Source organism: Manacus candei, unplaced genomic scaffold (assembly GCF_025592945.1).
Source record: "Manacus candei isolate 608988 ecotype Guabito, Panama unplaced genomic scaffold, ASM2559294v1 h1tg000049l, whole genome shotgun sequence".
In the NCBI taxonomy this organism is placed as follows: Eukaryota; Metazoa; Chordata; class Aves; order Passeriformes; family Pipridae; genus Manacus; species Manacus candei.
This window is the reverse complement of record NW_026138097.1, coordinates 22,408,310-22,421,749: the sequence shown is the minus strand read 5'-3', so window position 1 is coordinate 22,421,749 and position 13,440 is coordinate 22,408,310. Positions and strand designations below refer to the sequence as shown.

Sequence of the window (13,440 nt, the reverse complement as noted above, 5' to 3'; positions counted from 1 at the left end):
ATTTGAACTGCTGTCATCTTGTTTCTTCCTATGAGAAATACTTTAAACCAGAACATAAGGAAGAGTCAGCAGGTGGAGGTCTAAGGACGCTCACAGTAGGTCGCACACTGACAATGAGTTGACAGTGGCTCAGTTCTCACAGGACAGACATATTTATGTTTTTCTATGTTAACAGCAAGCACTAGCTACTTTTACTTGCTGACAGCGCATCTACAAAACCCCAATTTCTTATAGCACCATGAGTGAGTTGTTACTCACAATGAGTGAGTAAATGGTTCTGGTTTTCCCATTGTGCTGTCTCAGAATTGTGGTGTTTTAATAAGAAACCAAACTTCCCTCCACCTCCCTTCCCCCCAAAAAAAATAAAATAAAAAGATTAGAGGAGTTTGGAGCTGAAGAAAAATAGATATGTCAAGTGATCCTTTAGCTGAAGTTTGATACTGCTGGATGAAAGAGTCTCTCCTGCTTTTACCTGCTATACTTTCCACACTCTTGCCACTTCCCTAGCACCAGCTCTGGCATTTAACCTCATGTGATCTGAACCAGGGAACAAGAGTAGCAGAAAAGGACCTTGAACAACCCACTTTTATGATGATTTAGCTGCTTAAACTTTCTTCTTTTGAGTTCACAGAGACAGTGGAAAAGGCATAAGACAGAATACCTGGGAGCAGAGAGACCAAAAGGAGAAAAAGAGAGCCATTTCTTTTGTCTCTAGCTTGAGATCTTATCTGTAATATTAAAATGTTCTGGAAATCTTAAATTTGTAAATTATTTGAATTCTTCAGAAGCACTACATTGAATCTTGTTAAATCTTATGTTCCTCACTTTTCTGAATTTTCGGTGTCTCTCAATTTTTTCAAGTGTGACATTAATGTATTCTGCATAAACTTCAAAGAAAAGGTGGTATTTCTGATGACTTATCAGAAATTTCCGAAATTTTTACTTAAATTTCCTCTTTACCTTCACAGATATCAGGCTTGCCTCCAGCAAGCTGTGGGACAAGATGCAAAGATTAAAGGGACAGGGTGCTAGCAAGGGTGACTCAGAAGTGTGCCAGCTACACTGGAGCACACTTGCACTCCTAAGGAGATGAGACATGGACTCTGGAGGTAAACAGAAGCCAAGAGGGAAACACCAGTGAAATATCTCAAAGGAATTCAGTGGTGTTCCTCTAGGAAGGCAACGTGCTTGACAGCCCAGACGAGGTTCCTTTAGAGCAATGCAGGCAGCATGGGCGAGAAATAGGAGTTGAAAGCCACCATGCTGCTAGAACCTAGCTGCTATTACTGAAACTTGGTGGGATAAATTCCATTGTTAGAGTGCAACTATTGATGGTTACAGGCTGCACAGAAGAGACAGGGGAAGAAGTAGAGGGGGAGGTATTGTCCCCTACGTAAAGAAGTGGATTGAGTGTGAAAAACTGTTTCAGAAGAACAACCATGAGCAGGTTGAAAGCCTGTGGGTAGGAATCAGAGACCAAGGCAACAAATGGAACCTTATGGCTTACGTCTTTTGCAGGCTACCTGATCAAGGAAGCCTACTGATGAAGTCTGCTCGCTCCAGCTACAGGACTCCTCCTTCTGGAGGACTTCAACCACCCCAACATCTGCTGGTAAATTAGCATGGTAAATTGTAGGCAATTCAGGAGACTCCTCGAATGCTTGAAGGATAACTTTGAGTTTTGAGCCAGGTAATAGACAAGTCTACCAGAAGGGGTGTGTTATGGGCTCTGTTGGACACCAAGGAAAGTGAGCTAATTAGGTACATAAAAATCAAAGGCAGCCTGGGCTGCAGTGATCGTGTCTTGGCAGAGTTTGCAGTCCTGAGGGATGTAGGTCACATAAGGAGTAAAGTTAGGCCCCTGAACTTTAGGAAAGTATATTTTCAGCTCTTCAGAAAGATAGTCAGTGGGATCCTGTGAAAGGCTGACCTCAGGGACAAGGGAGTGGAACAGAGCTGGCAGATCTTTATGGAAATATTCCATAGAGCACAAGAGCTAGCAATTCCCAGGAGCAAGAAACAAGCAAGGAAGGCAAATGACCAGCATGACTGAGTAGGGAATGACTGGTCAAACTGAGGGAAAAGAAGCAAATGCACATGCAGTAGAAACAAAGACGGATAACCTGGGAAGAGGATAATGATGAAATACAGTTGTACAGGGATGGGGTGTGGAAGTCCAAGACAAAGCTGAAACCGATCTTGGCAAGGGACGCAAAGAATAACAAGTAGGGCTTCTACAGATATGTTAACCAGAAAAAGAAGGTCAAAGAAAGTTTACCCCCGCTGATAAACAACACTGGTTAACCAGTAACAATGGATGAGGTAAAGGCTGACATACACAACTTTTTTGCCTCAGTCTTCAAGGATAACTACTCTTCCCACATGTCTCGACAGAATGGATAGTAGGATGCGGACTGGGGAAGCAAAGTGCTTCCCACTGTAAATAAAGATCAGGTTGACCAACTGAGGAACCCAAATATACATGCCTATGGGACCCAATAAGATACATACCAGAGTCCTGAGGGAATTGGTTGATGTAGTTGCCAAGCCACTCTTCATGATATTTGAAAATTCATGGCAGTCAGATGAAGTCCCAGGTAACTGAAAAAGGGGAAACATTGCACCCATCTTTAAAAGGGGTAGAAAGGAAGACCCTTGGAACTACTGGCCTGTCAGCTTCATGTCTGTGCATGGGAAGATGATGGAACAGATCCTCCTAGAAGTTATGCTAAGGCATATGAAGGACAGAGAAGTGATTCAAGACAGCCAACATGAATTCATCAAGGGTAAATCCTACCTGACCAAGCTAGTGGCCTTCTATGATGGAGTGACTGCATCGGTGAACAAGGGAAGGGTTACAGATGTTATCTATCAGGACTTCTGTAAAGCATTTGACACAGTCCCCCACAACATCCTTCTCGAAACTGGCAAGAGATGGATTTGATGGGTGGACTTTTTGGTGGATAAGGAATTCATTGGGTGGTCGCATCCAGAAGGCAGTGGTCAATGTCTCAGAGTCCCAGTGGACATCAGTGACAAGTGGTGTCCCTCAGGGGTCTGTACTGGGACCAGTGTTATTTGGTTTCTTCATTGATGACATCAACAAAGGGATTGAGTGTACCCTCGGCACACTTGTAGATGACACCAAGCTGAGTGTTGCAGTTGACACATCTGAAGGACTGGATATCATCCAGAGGGACATGGACAAACTTGAGAAGTGAGGTCATGGGAATCTCATGACTATTAACATTCCAAACTCAAGGTGCTGCACCTGGGTTGGGGCAACCCGTAGTATCAATACAGGCTGGAGGATGAACAGATCAAAAGCAGCCAAGAAGGACTTGGGGCTGCTGGCGAATGAGAGGCTGGACATGAGTTGGCAATGTGCACTTGCAGCCCAGAAAACCAAAAGTGTCCTGGGCTGCATTAAAAGCAGTGTGGCCAGCAGGGCAAGTGAAGTGATTCTGTCCCTCTACTCTGCTCTGGTGAGAACACACCTGCAGTGCTGCAATCAGCTCTGGGGCCCCCAGCACAGGAAGGACATTGACCTGTTGGAGCAAGTTGAGAGGTGGGCCACCAAATGATTAGCACGATGGAAAATGCCTTCTCTGAGGAAAGGCTAAGAAAATTGGAATTGTTCAGCCTAGAGAAAAGAAGGCTTTGGGGTGACCTAATTGCTGCCCTCCAGTACCAGAAGGAGGACAACGAGAAAGAGGGAGAGAGAATATTTACAAGGGCATGTAGTTATGTGACAAGGGAAATGGTTTTAAACTGAAAAAGTGTAGGTTTAGGCTAGATATTAGGAAGAAATTCTTTACTGTGAGGGTGGTGAGGACCTGGAACAAGTTGACCAGAGAAGTTGGACCAGTCCTTGTGAGCGTTCAAGGCCAGGCTGGATGGAGCTCTGAGTAACCTAGTGGAAGGTGCCCCTGCCCATGGCAGGGAAGGGGGAGCTAGATGATCTTTATGGTCCTTTCCAACTCAAACCATTCTATGATTATATGATATACACAATATATACATATTAGTTTTTTATATGATTGCTTATATTATATTTTAGGTGTTTACCTTCAGTCAGTAACAAAAAATAATAGTAGTTGTAAATGGATATTTGAATATTGCATAGAGTATATACATTGATCATGAACTGAAGACCATGCAGGGAGATCCTATCACTTATGTAACATCCAGCTTGAAATCAGCAGAGTTGTACAAATTCAAAATAACCTCTTTAAAGTATCAGAGATGTAATAAGTTGCTTGTTGAGTAGACATCCTTTTTGCTAAGAAAATGCTATCTGTATTATATACATAGATAAACGTATAGACAAATGATAGAATAATTTAAAGCAAAAATACTCATGATCTAAATAAGATTTCTTTGGTGTTCCAATGGTTTTCTTTTATTGTCTGGACATCTGAAGTTCTAGAGCACCCCGTGATACTACTATGAAAGAGTTCTGCCTCATGCCAAATGTAAAATCCTTCTATACATTTTCCTAATAAAAATGTGGTGCAAGCTTATTGTAAATAAAAATCCTATACATGTCCTTAACAGAATGGTGATCAAAATTGAAAGAAAAAAAACAAACACAAATACTCCAAAGTTCTTGGAAAACATCCTGGAAACATGTAAATTTTTAGCTATTTAACAAAAAGAGGTTTATAACTTTTTCACCTTGATGGTTTAAAGAAAATGTTACTGGGCATTGAACTCTTATTTTATATTTTTTTTTTTTATTATTTTTTGAAGGGATTTTTTTCTTGTAAGAAAAAAATAAAGAGCATAAATTAAGACAAAAAATCTGCTTATAAAAAGGTTAACTGTATGCAGATTCTAACAGCTTTAGAGGTTTTGAAATTCTTTAATTCTAGTGCAAATAAAAAACAAATATAGGAAGTATTCTAGCTGCTGGATTTATGCTGTCATGCCTATTTTGACTAAAAGGAATTCTAATTTTATATTTTAGTGGCAGAATGTAGAATATGAAGTTTTTGAATAAAATATTTATTTGAAATATATCTTTATCTTAAAGCTAACTCAATAATTCATTTTAAAATAGAGTGCAGATTAACAATTAGCATTTTGAAATTTTGCAAGTTAGTAAAGTAGTTTTCATAAGCTTGTGTCAAAGACAGTCATTCATAGCTTCTTTTTATAAACATCTGAAACCAGGGAAAATATGCAGAGGAGAAAATATAATTATTTCCTGCTGAAACATGAAAGATGAAAGCTGCCTCCCTTTAGTTGTTTATACACATCTGTAGATTAATGGTTACTGACATAAGCAAATTCAAAAATAGAAAATGTGATGGTTACTGCATTTGGCTCAGTTTCTTTCTTTTTTTTTTTTTTACGGTAAGGCCTACTTGTTCTTATAAGATCTTCCTATACAAAGGAACAAACTGTTCTTGAAAAATATGTTTATGGCTATGTGATGCTGAAAACATGATGTAACTAAAAATAATATCAGAATGGAGTGTAGTCTTACTTAAATGCAGTAGTAGTTGTGATGATTATAGATTCTCAAGAGATACTATAGAAAAAATGAACAATGATATTAGAACTTCTAAGAGAATAATTGTATAATTGTTGTTTCTGTATATACTACTGTGCTCACAGACAATAGCGCAGTAATAAAAATGGTAATGTTAATACATTTTACCCTGTGTGTTTTACTGCAATTTGATTTCTCTTTTTCTTCATGTATGTCTTTTATATATTTATATATATTTTATTTAAAGTAGATGTTAAATACAAGGCCTGTTTAATCATGCTATAATCCTGTATGCCTGAGATAAAAATGGCCATATTTATATTTCATATATAACATTCTTGCATCAAATCTCATTGATCAGCTAATGAAAACCTCTTATATTCTATTTTCAATAAAAGTAGTATAATGTAAAAGTTATATGTTCTAAATTTAACCATTTAAAATAAGTTCCTCTATACTTATACAAATCTTGTCATGTAGAAATCCTGAACTATGTTAGATGTCTTTGGTTAGATCCATAAAATCTAGAAAGAAGCAGTTAAGTCTGAAGAAATGACTGCTAAGTTAAATTAGACATTGTCCCTTCTCTTGATAAGATAAATGCAAAGATTAAAAATATGTTGTGAAGTACTCATCAGCTACATGTTAAAGATGCTTAATGAGATAAAAATTAACAAAGAAGGTACAGAAGATGTAATATTTATCCTGGTGCCCAAAGGGATTGAATTCTACAGGACACCTCATTGCTAACCTCCCTTTTTAAAAATTTCTTAATAAGTGTTTTTCAACATGAAGTGTGATGTTAGTTTTTATTTTATTTTATTTTGGGTTTTTTTAGCAATTACGTTGCACTGGGAAAAATACTTGGACCATAACTTACACTCATGTAAGCCTTGAAGATGAAACTAGTAGATTTTAAGAATGATCAAGGCTGTACTTTTCCTTCTACATGAAGAGAAAATTAAAGGATTATTCTCATGATGCAAAATATGTATTTAACTTCTCTGAAGTTTTCAGGTTTTTTGATAGACAAATCAGAATAGATCATGCTTCAAATCCACGTATTCTTCATTGTGATCAAGATTGTACTTTACAACATTAGTATTCCATCAATTTAAAATGTGAATGTTTTTTGTAAATTTACTTTCTATATTATGATTTGATTAACCTTTATGAGTCTTTCTTGACTTTTTTTTCTCCATTCTTGGAATTATTTTTTATTGAATTAATTTACAAATCTGACATAAATCTCAGGATTCTTCCAGTCAACTCCACTATTCTTCAAAAATATATCTATAGCAGTTATTACCCTCCAGTTCTTCAGTACAGTAGATGTTTTTAATAAGAATTCCATATGATTGAGTTTTAGAATCTTTTAAACTAACTTTCTCATTTAACTTTTTAAGTTAATATCACTGTGAACGTTTAATGTGATCATTTCCATAACATTTATCTGAAATGCCACTGCAGTCAGCCCAGTTCAGTGGCTTTGAGTGTTTCCAGTACTAAATTTGCTACACATCATTTTAGGTAAATGGTGAACTGGATCCCATTTAGACATAGCAAGGCTAATTTATTTATAGCTTGATGGCTGCACAAACTAGTGCGCAAATAAGCATTTGTATTTCCCCCAGGCTTGAATAGGTTGTGCTGAAAATCCATGTTATGCTTTCACTCTTCTTACAATCAAACTAGTTAAACATGACTGAGATTTGCTCATTGGTACTGAAAATCACACATTCTGTCAAAGGTGTTGATTTACCATTTTCCCTTGTGTGCTTTAGACATATTTATTCCAAGAAACAGTCAGTAACACACTGAGAAGTACATAGTATGATATGTAATTTGAATAACAGATATACATGCAGCTGGAAACATTGCTAGTGAAGATTCCTCTTCAATTTATCAATCTTAGTGACATTTCTCTGAGCTTTCATAAATATCTGCTGTCGTATTTGTTGGACTTGGCAAACATAATAAATATAATAGTCAAGAAAGAATTGCATTTTGAGACAGAAAATTGGGAAGAGGTAAAGAATTGGAATAAACTGGGATTTTCCCACAGATTTTTGACTTGTTTATCCTGAGTATATCTATTTCTTAAAATGTGTATAACATATATATAGTAATTTCTTTCTCTTTCTTTCTTTCTCTTTCTTTCTTTTTCTTTCTCTTTCTTTCTTTCTTTCTTTCTTTTGCTTTTCTTTCTTTTGCTTTTCTTTCTTTTGCTTTTCTTTCATCTTTCACTGTATTTTCTGTCCTTTTCTTTCAGTTGCACTTTCACAGCAGCAACAGCCCTTATATGCATTGCTCAATCAATAATTTTTCACTTTGTTCTTACTTCATGACTTGGCAGCCAGGAGAGCCAACTGTGTCCTAGGGTGCATCAAGCACAGCACTGCCAGCCAGTCAAAGGAGGTGATTGTCCTGCTGTATTCTGTAGTCTTATCTCAAATAATGTGCAGTTTTTTGTGTCATAATATAAGAAAGAAATTAGAAAGACAGAAATTAGCATCTTTGGACACCATTAGAGAGGTGTCCAAAGAATAAAAAGGAGGGTTATGAAGATGGTGAAGGGCCTTGAGGGGAAGTCATATGAGGCATGGCTGAGGTCGCCTGGTCTGTTCAGCCTGGAAGAGAGGAGATTGAGGGGAGACCTCATTGTAGTCTTCAACTTCCTTGTGAGGGGAAGAGGAGGGGTAGACACCAATCTCTTCTCTGTGGTGACCAGTGGCAGGACCTGAGGGAATAGCCTGAAATTGTGTCAGGGGAGGTTTATGTTGGATATTAGGAAAAATTTCTTCACCCAAAGGATGGCTGGGCACTGGAATAGGCTCCCCAGGGAAGTGGTCACAGTACCAAGCCTGACAGAGTTCAAGAAGTGTTTGGAGAATGCTTTCAGGAACATGTTGTGATTCTTGGGGCTGTCTCATGGAGGGCCAGGAGTTGAACTTCAATGTCCCTGAGATTCCCTTCCAACTCAGGATATTCTATAATTTTATCATTCTATGACTTAATTACCACAACTCTACGACGTCAAATTCAATTTTAAATTCTACAGTACCAAACAAACTAAAAGTTTGGCCCGTCTGCCTTATAAAAATAGAATTTAGGCTTCTATTTAAGTTGCTTTCTCCAGTTATAGCATTCACTTCCTTATCTGGAAGAACAGAATAAAGAGACTCCAAGAAGGAATATATATGTGCATAATCCTTATTTACTTGTATGTACATCCTGACTCTTGAATTAGTATTCTTATGACTGATTTCAGCAACATAGAATGTCTGTTTCTAGAATGGACTGGTCTGGATTTTGGTTCTTATTCTCTTCCACTTAAATAAATTATAAAACTACTTTTACTCATTCAAATTCACACACTAAGACTTCCCATTCCAGTACAGTTTTTATATCCCTAAATGGAAATGTCGAGGAAAGAATAACTCAGATCTCTATTTTTGCCTTCATATTGGAAACCAAAAGGCATTTTTTATTGTTTATGTCCTTTTTCCTGAGGAAAAGGATATAAACTCTTCTTCACAGTATAACTCATGTTTACTTGGGTCTTTTGTGGACACTTTCTCAACTTAAAGTACATATACTGTCATCCTCCTCATCAAATATAGACATTTCATAGACTTTATATTTCTCAGGCAGTGCCAAAGCACTGGATTTTATTTGGTTCTCTTTTATTCATGTGTCTCCATTTACTCTAATGAACTCGAATTAAGTGATAAGGTTAAACATAGCCATCATCTTTTCTGTCCAATCTCTTCCCAGAGAGTTCCTTCCTTAAAAACATATTTCAAATTACATATGACAGGTGTACTGACAAAATTTTTCTTTCAGTGATTATCATCAGAGAAAACTCTGAATGGAAAGAATTTCTCTATTTTCCATGTATCTTTAAAAGAAGCATACTAAGACTCTTCTCATTACACATAGTAGTGTAGGTGTTCCCTTCTCATTATTATGAAATAATATTTTATTACTATAAAATATTTTCTAAATATACAATATTTTATTTTTATAAAATAATATTTTATAGCATCACAATTATACAATAAAATCCTGTTCTGTTTTACTTCTACTGCTCTTAGAGATAATTATTAGCTTCTGGAAATTATTTTGCAAATATGCATATTAATCACAAGAGTCAAGGGGTATTTTATTATCTCTCTTAACAATGCCATCATCCTGGACTGATTTTGCAAACCATTACAATAACTCATGACAAATAAATAACTCTTGAGAATTTATCTGTAATTGTTTTCCTTAGCCTATGTGTTTTATGCTTACTCATCTTTTCAAAGAGACTGTCTCAGCTGTAAGAGAGTGGAGCACTTAGGCAATCATGATAACTTCTGATGAATGTGTGTTGGTGAATATTATCTATGACTTTTTATATTTAAACAAAACTCAGATAATTACTTTTACTTTTATGATATATTTCTCAAAGAACTTCTAATGTAACTCCACATTTTTATTTTTCAGTGCAGCAGTTATAAGTAGCTGTAAGTTTTTACCCATGAAGACAAATATTTTTGAGACAAAACCAGTTTGTTCTCTGGGGACAGAGTTCATATGGTATCAAAATAGTCATGACCAAAAAGACAAATTCATATTAAAAAAAACCAAACACTACCACCACCACAACAATCAATATTGATACCAAAGAGAAAAAATAATTAAAAAAATACATTTGTAGGAATATATTTTGCATCATTTTGATATATTAATTGATTTACATACTTAGATGTTTAAAATTGTTTGTCTAAAGGTACAGAAGTTTTTCAAAGCTTATACTTCAAAATACAAAGATGATACATTTTATGTAAGTGATATTCTCAGGTGCAACAAAACTGATAAGACAACCATATATGCTACATTTCCTTGATGATTCTCCTGGTCTTAAAAGAGCAAAGAGTAGCTTATAGCATGGAAATAGGATTAAAAAGTGGATGAAGATCAAACAAATGAATAAAAGCAGAAACTAATCATTTATGATACGTTACTGGCAACAGAAATTTTTCCATGGATATTCAGAGAAGCTAGTAGTAAGTGTCTCAAATAAAATTACTTATAAGTTCCAAATCAGCTCAAACGCATTTGTATTTGACATAAGGATAAGTTTTTACCTACCGACTCCAGACATCTCTGGAACACTGGCGGTGTACATGTCCTTGGTGAATTTTGGTTCATTGTCATTGATATCATGGATTTTAATGATAAATTCAGACTCTGGCTCCACTTGTCTTCCAGTTTTTCTGTCTATAGCCTTGGCACGTAGCACATACAGGGACTTTTCTTCTCTGTCCAATTTCTTTGCAGCATGAATATCTCCTGTATTTTCATCTATAATGAACAGACTGCCAGCCCCATCTCCTGTTAATATGTATTTTAAATTTCCATCTCCTTTATCTTGGTCAGTGTGTAGCTTCAGAGAGGTAGAAAAGAAGAATTCTATAAATATATGTATTATTATTACAGACCAAATAATTCAGGATATATGAATAAGTCTGTACAATCTTGACTATAATTGGGGTCAGTAGTGGTTATCTTCTGTTTCACTGTTGGAAAAATTGAAAATTTTAGACTCAGTCATACACAAAAAATAGCTCTTATCAAACTCATAAGGACACAGGAGGATGTGTTGGAATAGTATTTAATTAGAATATATTGGAATAGTATTTAAAATGACCAACTTAAAACAAAAAATTATATTTCTTTGAACAGTCTGACCAGAAATGACCAGAACTCACCTTTTTGAAGATGACAGGGGGTGTAGAACTCCCAGGTAAATAATCCTTGCCTTGCCATTTATTGGTTGCTGATAAGGCAACCAGTTAACTTGAAACAACATAGAAGAAATGGGTTTTAAGGATTAGAGCTTCTGAACTTCCACAAATCACCTATAACCATTCTGATTTAAGTAATTTATGTTTCTAGTTGTCTTCCTTTCATTTTTTTTTCCTTCAGGAACATCTTACCTCAGTTAATTATTTTTTTCCTTCTAGTCCTCCCCACACAGGAGAAATAATTTTCGAGAACACTAGGAGGTAAATTTTCAAAGGATAAAGAGGGGTTTAACAGTTCTTTTCCTACTCCATCTCTTGTTAAGGGTTCAAAACACTGTCACTGTGAACTTACAGGCATTGGTTATTTTTCTATATAGCACATTATGAAAAAGTGTCTGAAACCAAAGACAAAACAAGCCACTGAAGCTGACACAGGCACTAGAAATTCTCACATAATACTCTTCTTCAGAAGTCTATTCTTCTAATTTCATTTGCAGGGACACACAGTCCCTTTTTTGAGCTTCTGCAGGATGCTTTCCTTAGATATATGCTTATAGTCACATCTGGCCACAGATCAGTGACCTGAGTGTTTATCAAATGTGGATAGAGCATTATCCCAGCATTTTTTTACTTCTATGAATAGAAAAATATAGTATATCATCAATCTGAGAAAATATCAGTTATCAGTATCAGAAAATACAGGATCAATAAAGGTATGACTCTAAATAGTCACTAGAGCAGTAAGTTATTTTTGCCACATTTTGAATTGTTTCTGCCTTCCTGCCAGTGTTTACCTCATGAGCCACTGCAAATTTTTTATTACTCTACCTATCTGAAGAATGATTGCAATGGATTTTGTTCAAATTCTTCACTTTAATTTTTCCCTTTATTTTAACATTGTAGCATAACACTAGTCACCAAATATTATGTCGTTGTTATTTTGGGCTTCCAGAGGTAAGGTTATATGGGATGACCATCCAGTTTTAGCACTTAGCATACTCAGAGTATATATGTAATAAATAGCTGTGAAAATTATTAAGGATTGCAAACAGTGGGTTGAAACAGTTATACACAACATGCCTTTAGCACTCAAAAAAAGATGTTCCTATCAACTTGCAGCTCTACAGGCAATACAGAGAAAATAAACTTCAATACCTTATGGTAATCTTGACACAGAATACAGAGCATTAAGTAATCAGTTTCAAAGTTCATGAAAAATATTTGATTCGTATATTCATATCTGATTTAGCAAAAAAAGGGTCGACATGTCAAATACAAAATATGGCATATTTTTTTCGGTCAGATGATTTTGTCTTGTGTCACAAAGGACAATTTCCTGTTCCTCAGAAGCAGTGTACATTCCTTCTTGTTGAGATATTCCTCACCTGGTGACCTAAACATGGTTTTATCTTCTTTCTTGAGTTAGAAGATTTTTTAAAACGTGCAAATAAGAATCAGATCTTTAGGACTGATGAGTACCACCTGGACTCAGCTTTCTCATGAAGACAAGTCAGCTTTTTTTTTGAGTCTTTAAAATGTCCAATTATTTGTTACAATGCCTTTGTTTTTATGTGCCTCCTTAACATGCTCAGCCAGCCAAGGGTTCAGCCAGAGTAAGAACTGTGCCTAGGGACACCATGAGGGATCAATCCCATGGGTTAAAAGAAGGGAAATAATTTAACATAAGGTTTAGGGAAGTTGGAGCCTCTGAGAAAATAACATCCTTTCTCAACACTTAATATAAGGAAACGCTTCTTGATTTTCACACTATGAGTCATCACTGACTAATCAGCAATTTATTAAACTGTTTATAGCACTAACATTAGTCATGTACATGCTTACATTATATAAGTTCTCAAAAGTTAAGTAGTTGTACATTCATTACTGAAGGAAAATATTGCACAGTTCTGAACTGAAAAATAAAAGAATGTGGTAGGAAATAGAATGACATTTTTAAATTCGTCTTGATTTAGAACAGAAAGTTAAATTTTTTATTTAAATAGGCATATACAGTATGCATGAAATTTTATGAGAAATAATAATTACATAATATGCATTTTATTGGAATTTATATCTGGAATTATGTTTTAATATGGTAAAGTGTGGTAGTAATGTATTTTATTTTTGAAAACCTTCTAAATATTTTTC

General features: G+C 35.6%; 1 protein-coding gene across 2 annotated transcripts in view; it reads right to left on the bottom strand.

The window, feature by feature from the left end:
• Positions 1-13,440, bottom strand: part of CDH9 (cadherin 9) — a 101,328-nt gene that overhangs the window by 37,829 nt on the left and 50,059 nt on the right. Inside the window, exons 1-2 of one of the 2 annotated variants that reach the window (XM_051799396.1) lie at positions 11,257-11,318; positions 10,637-10,931 (exon numbers count right to left, since the gene is read on the bottom strand). In XM_051799396.1, coding sequence (XP_051655356.1) covers positions 10,637-10,673 — 37 coding nt within the window. In that variant the 5' untranslated portion in view covers positions 10,674-10,931; positions 11,257-11,318. Of the gene's footprint in view, positions 1-10,636; positions 10,932-11,256; positions 11,319-13,440 lie in introns of those variants that run through there. The other variant, XM_051799395.1, reaches the window with a different exon arrangement.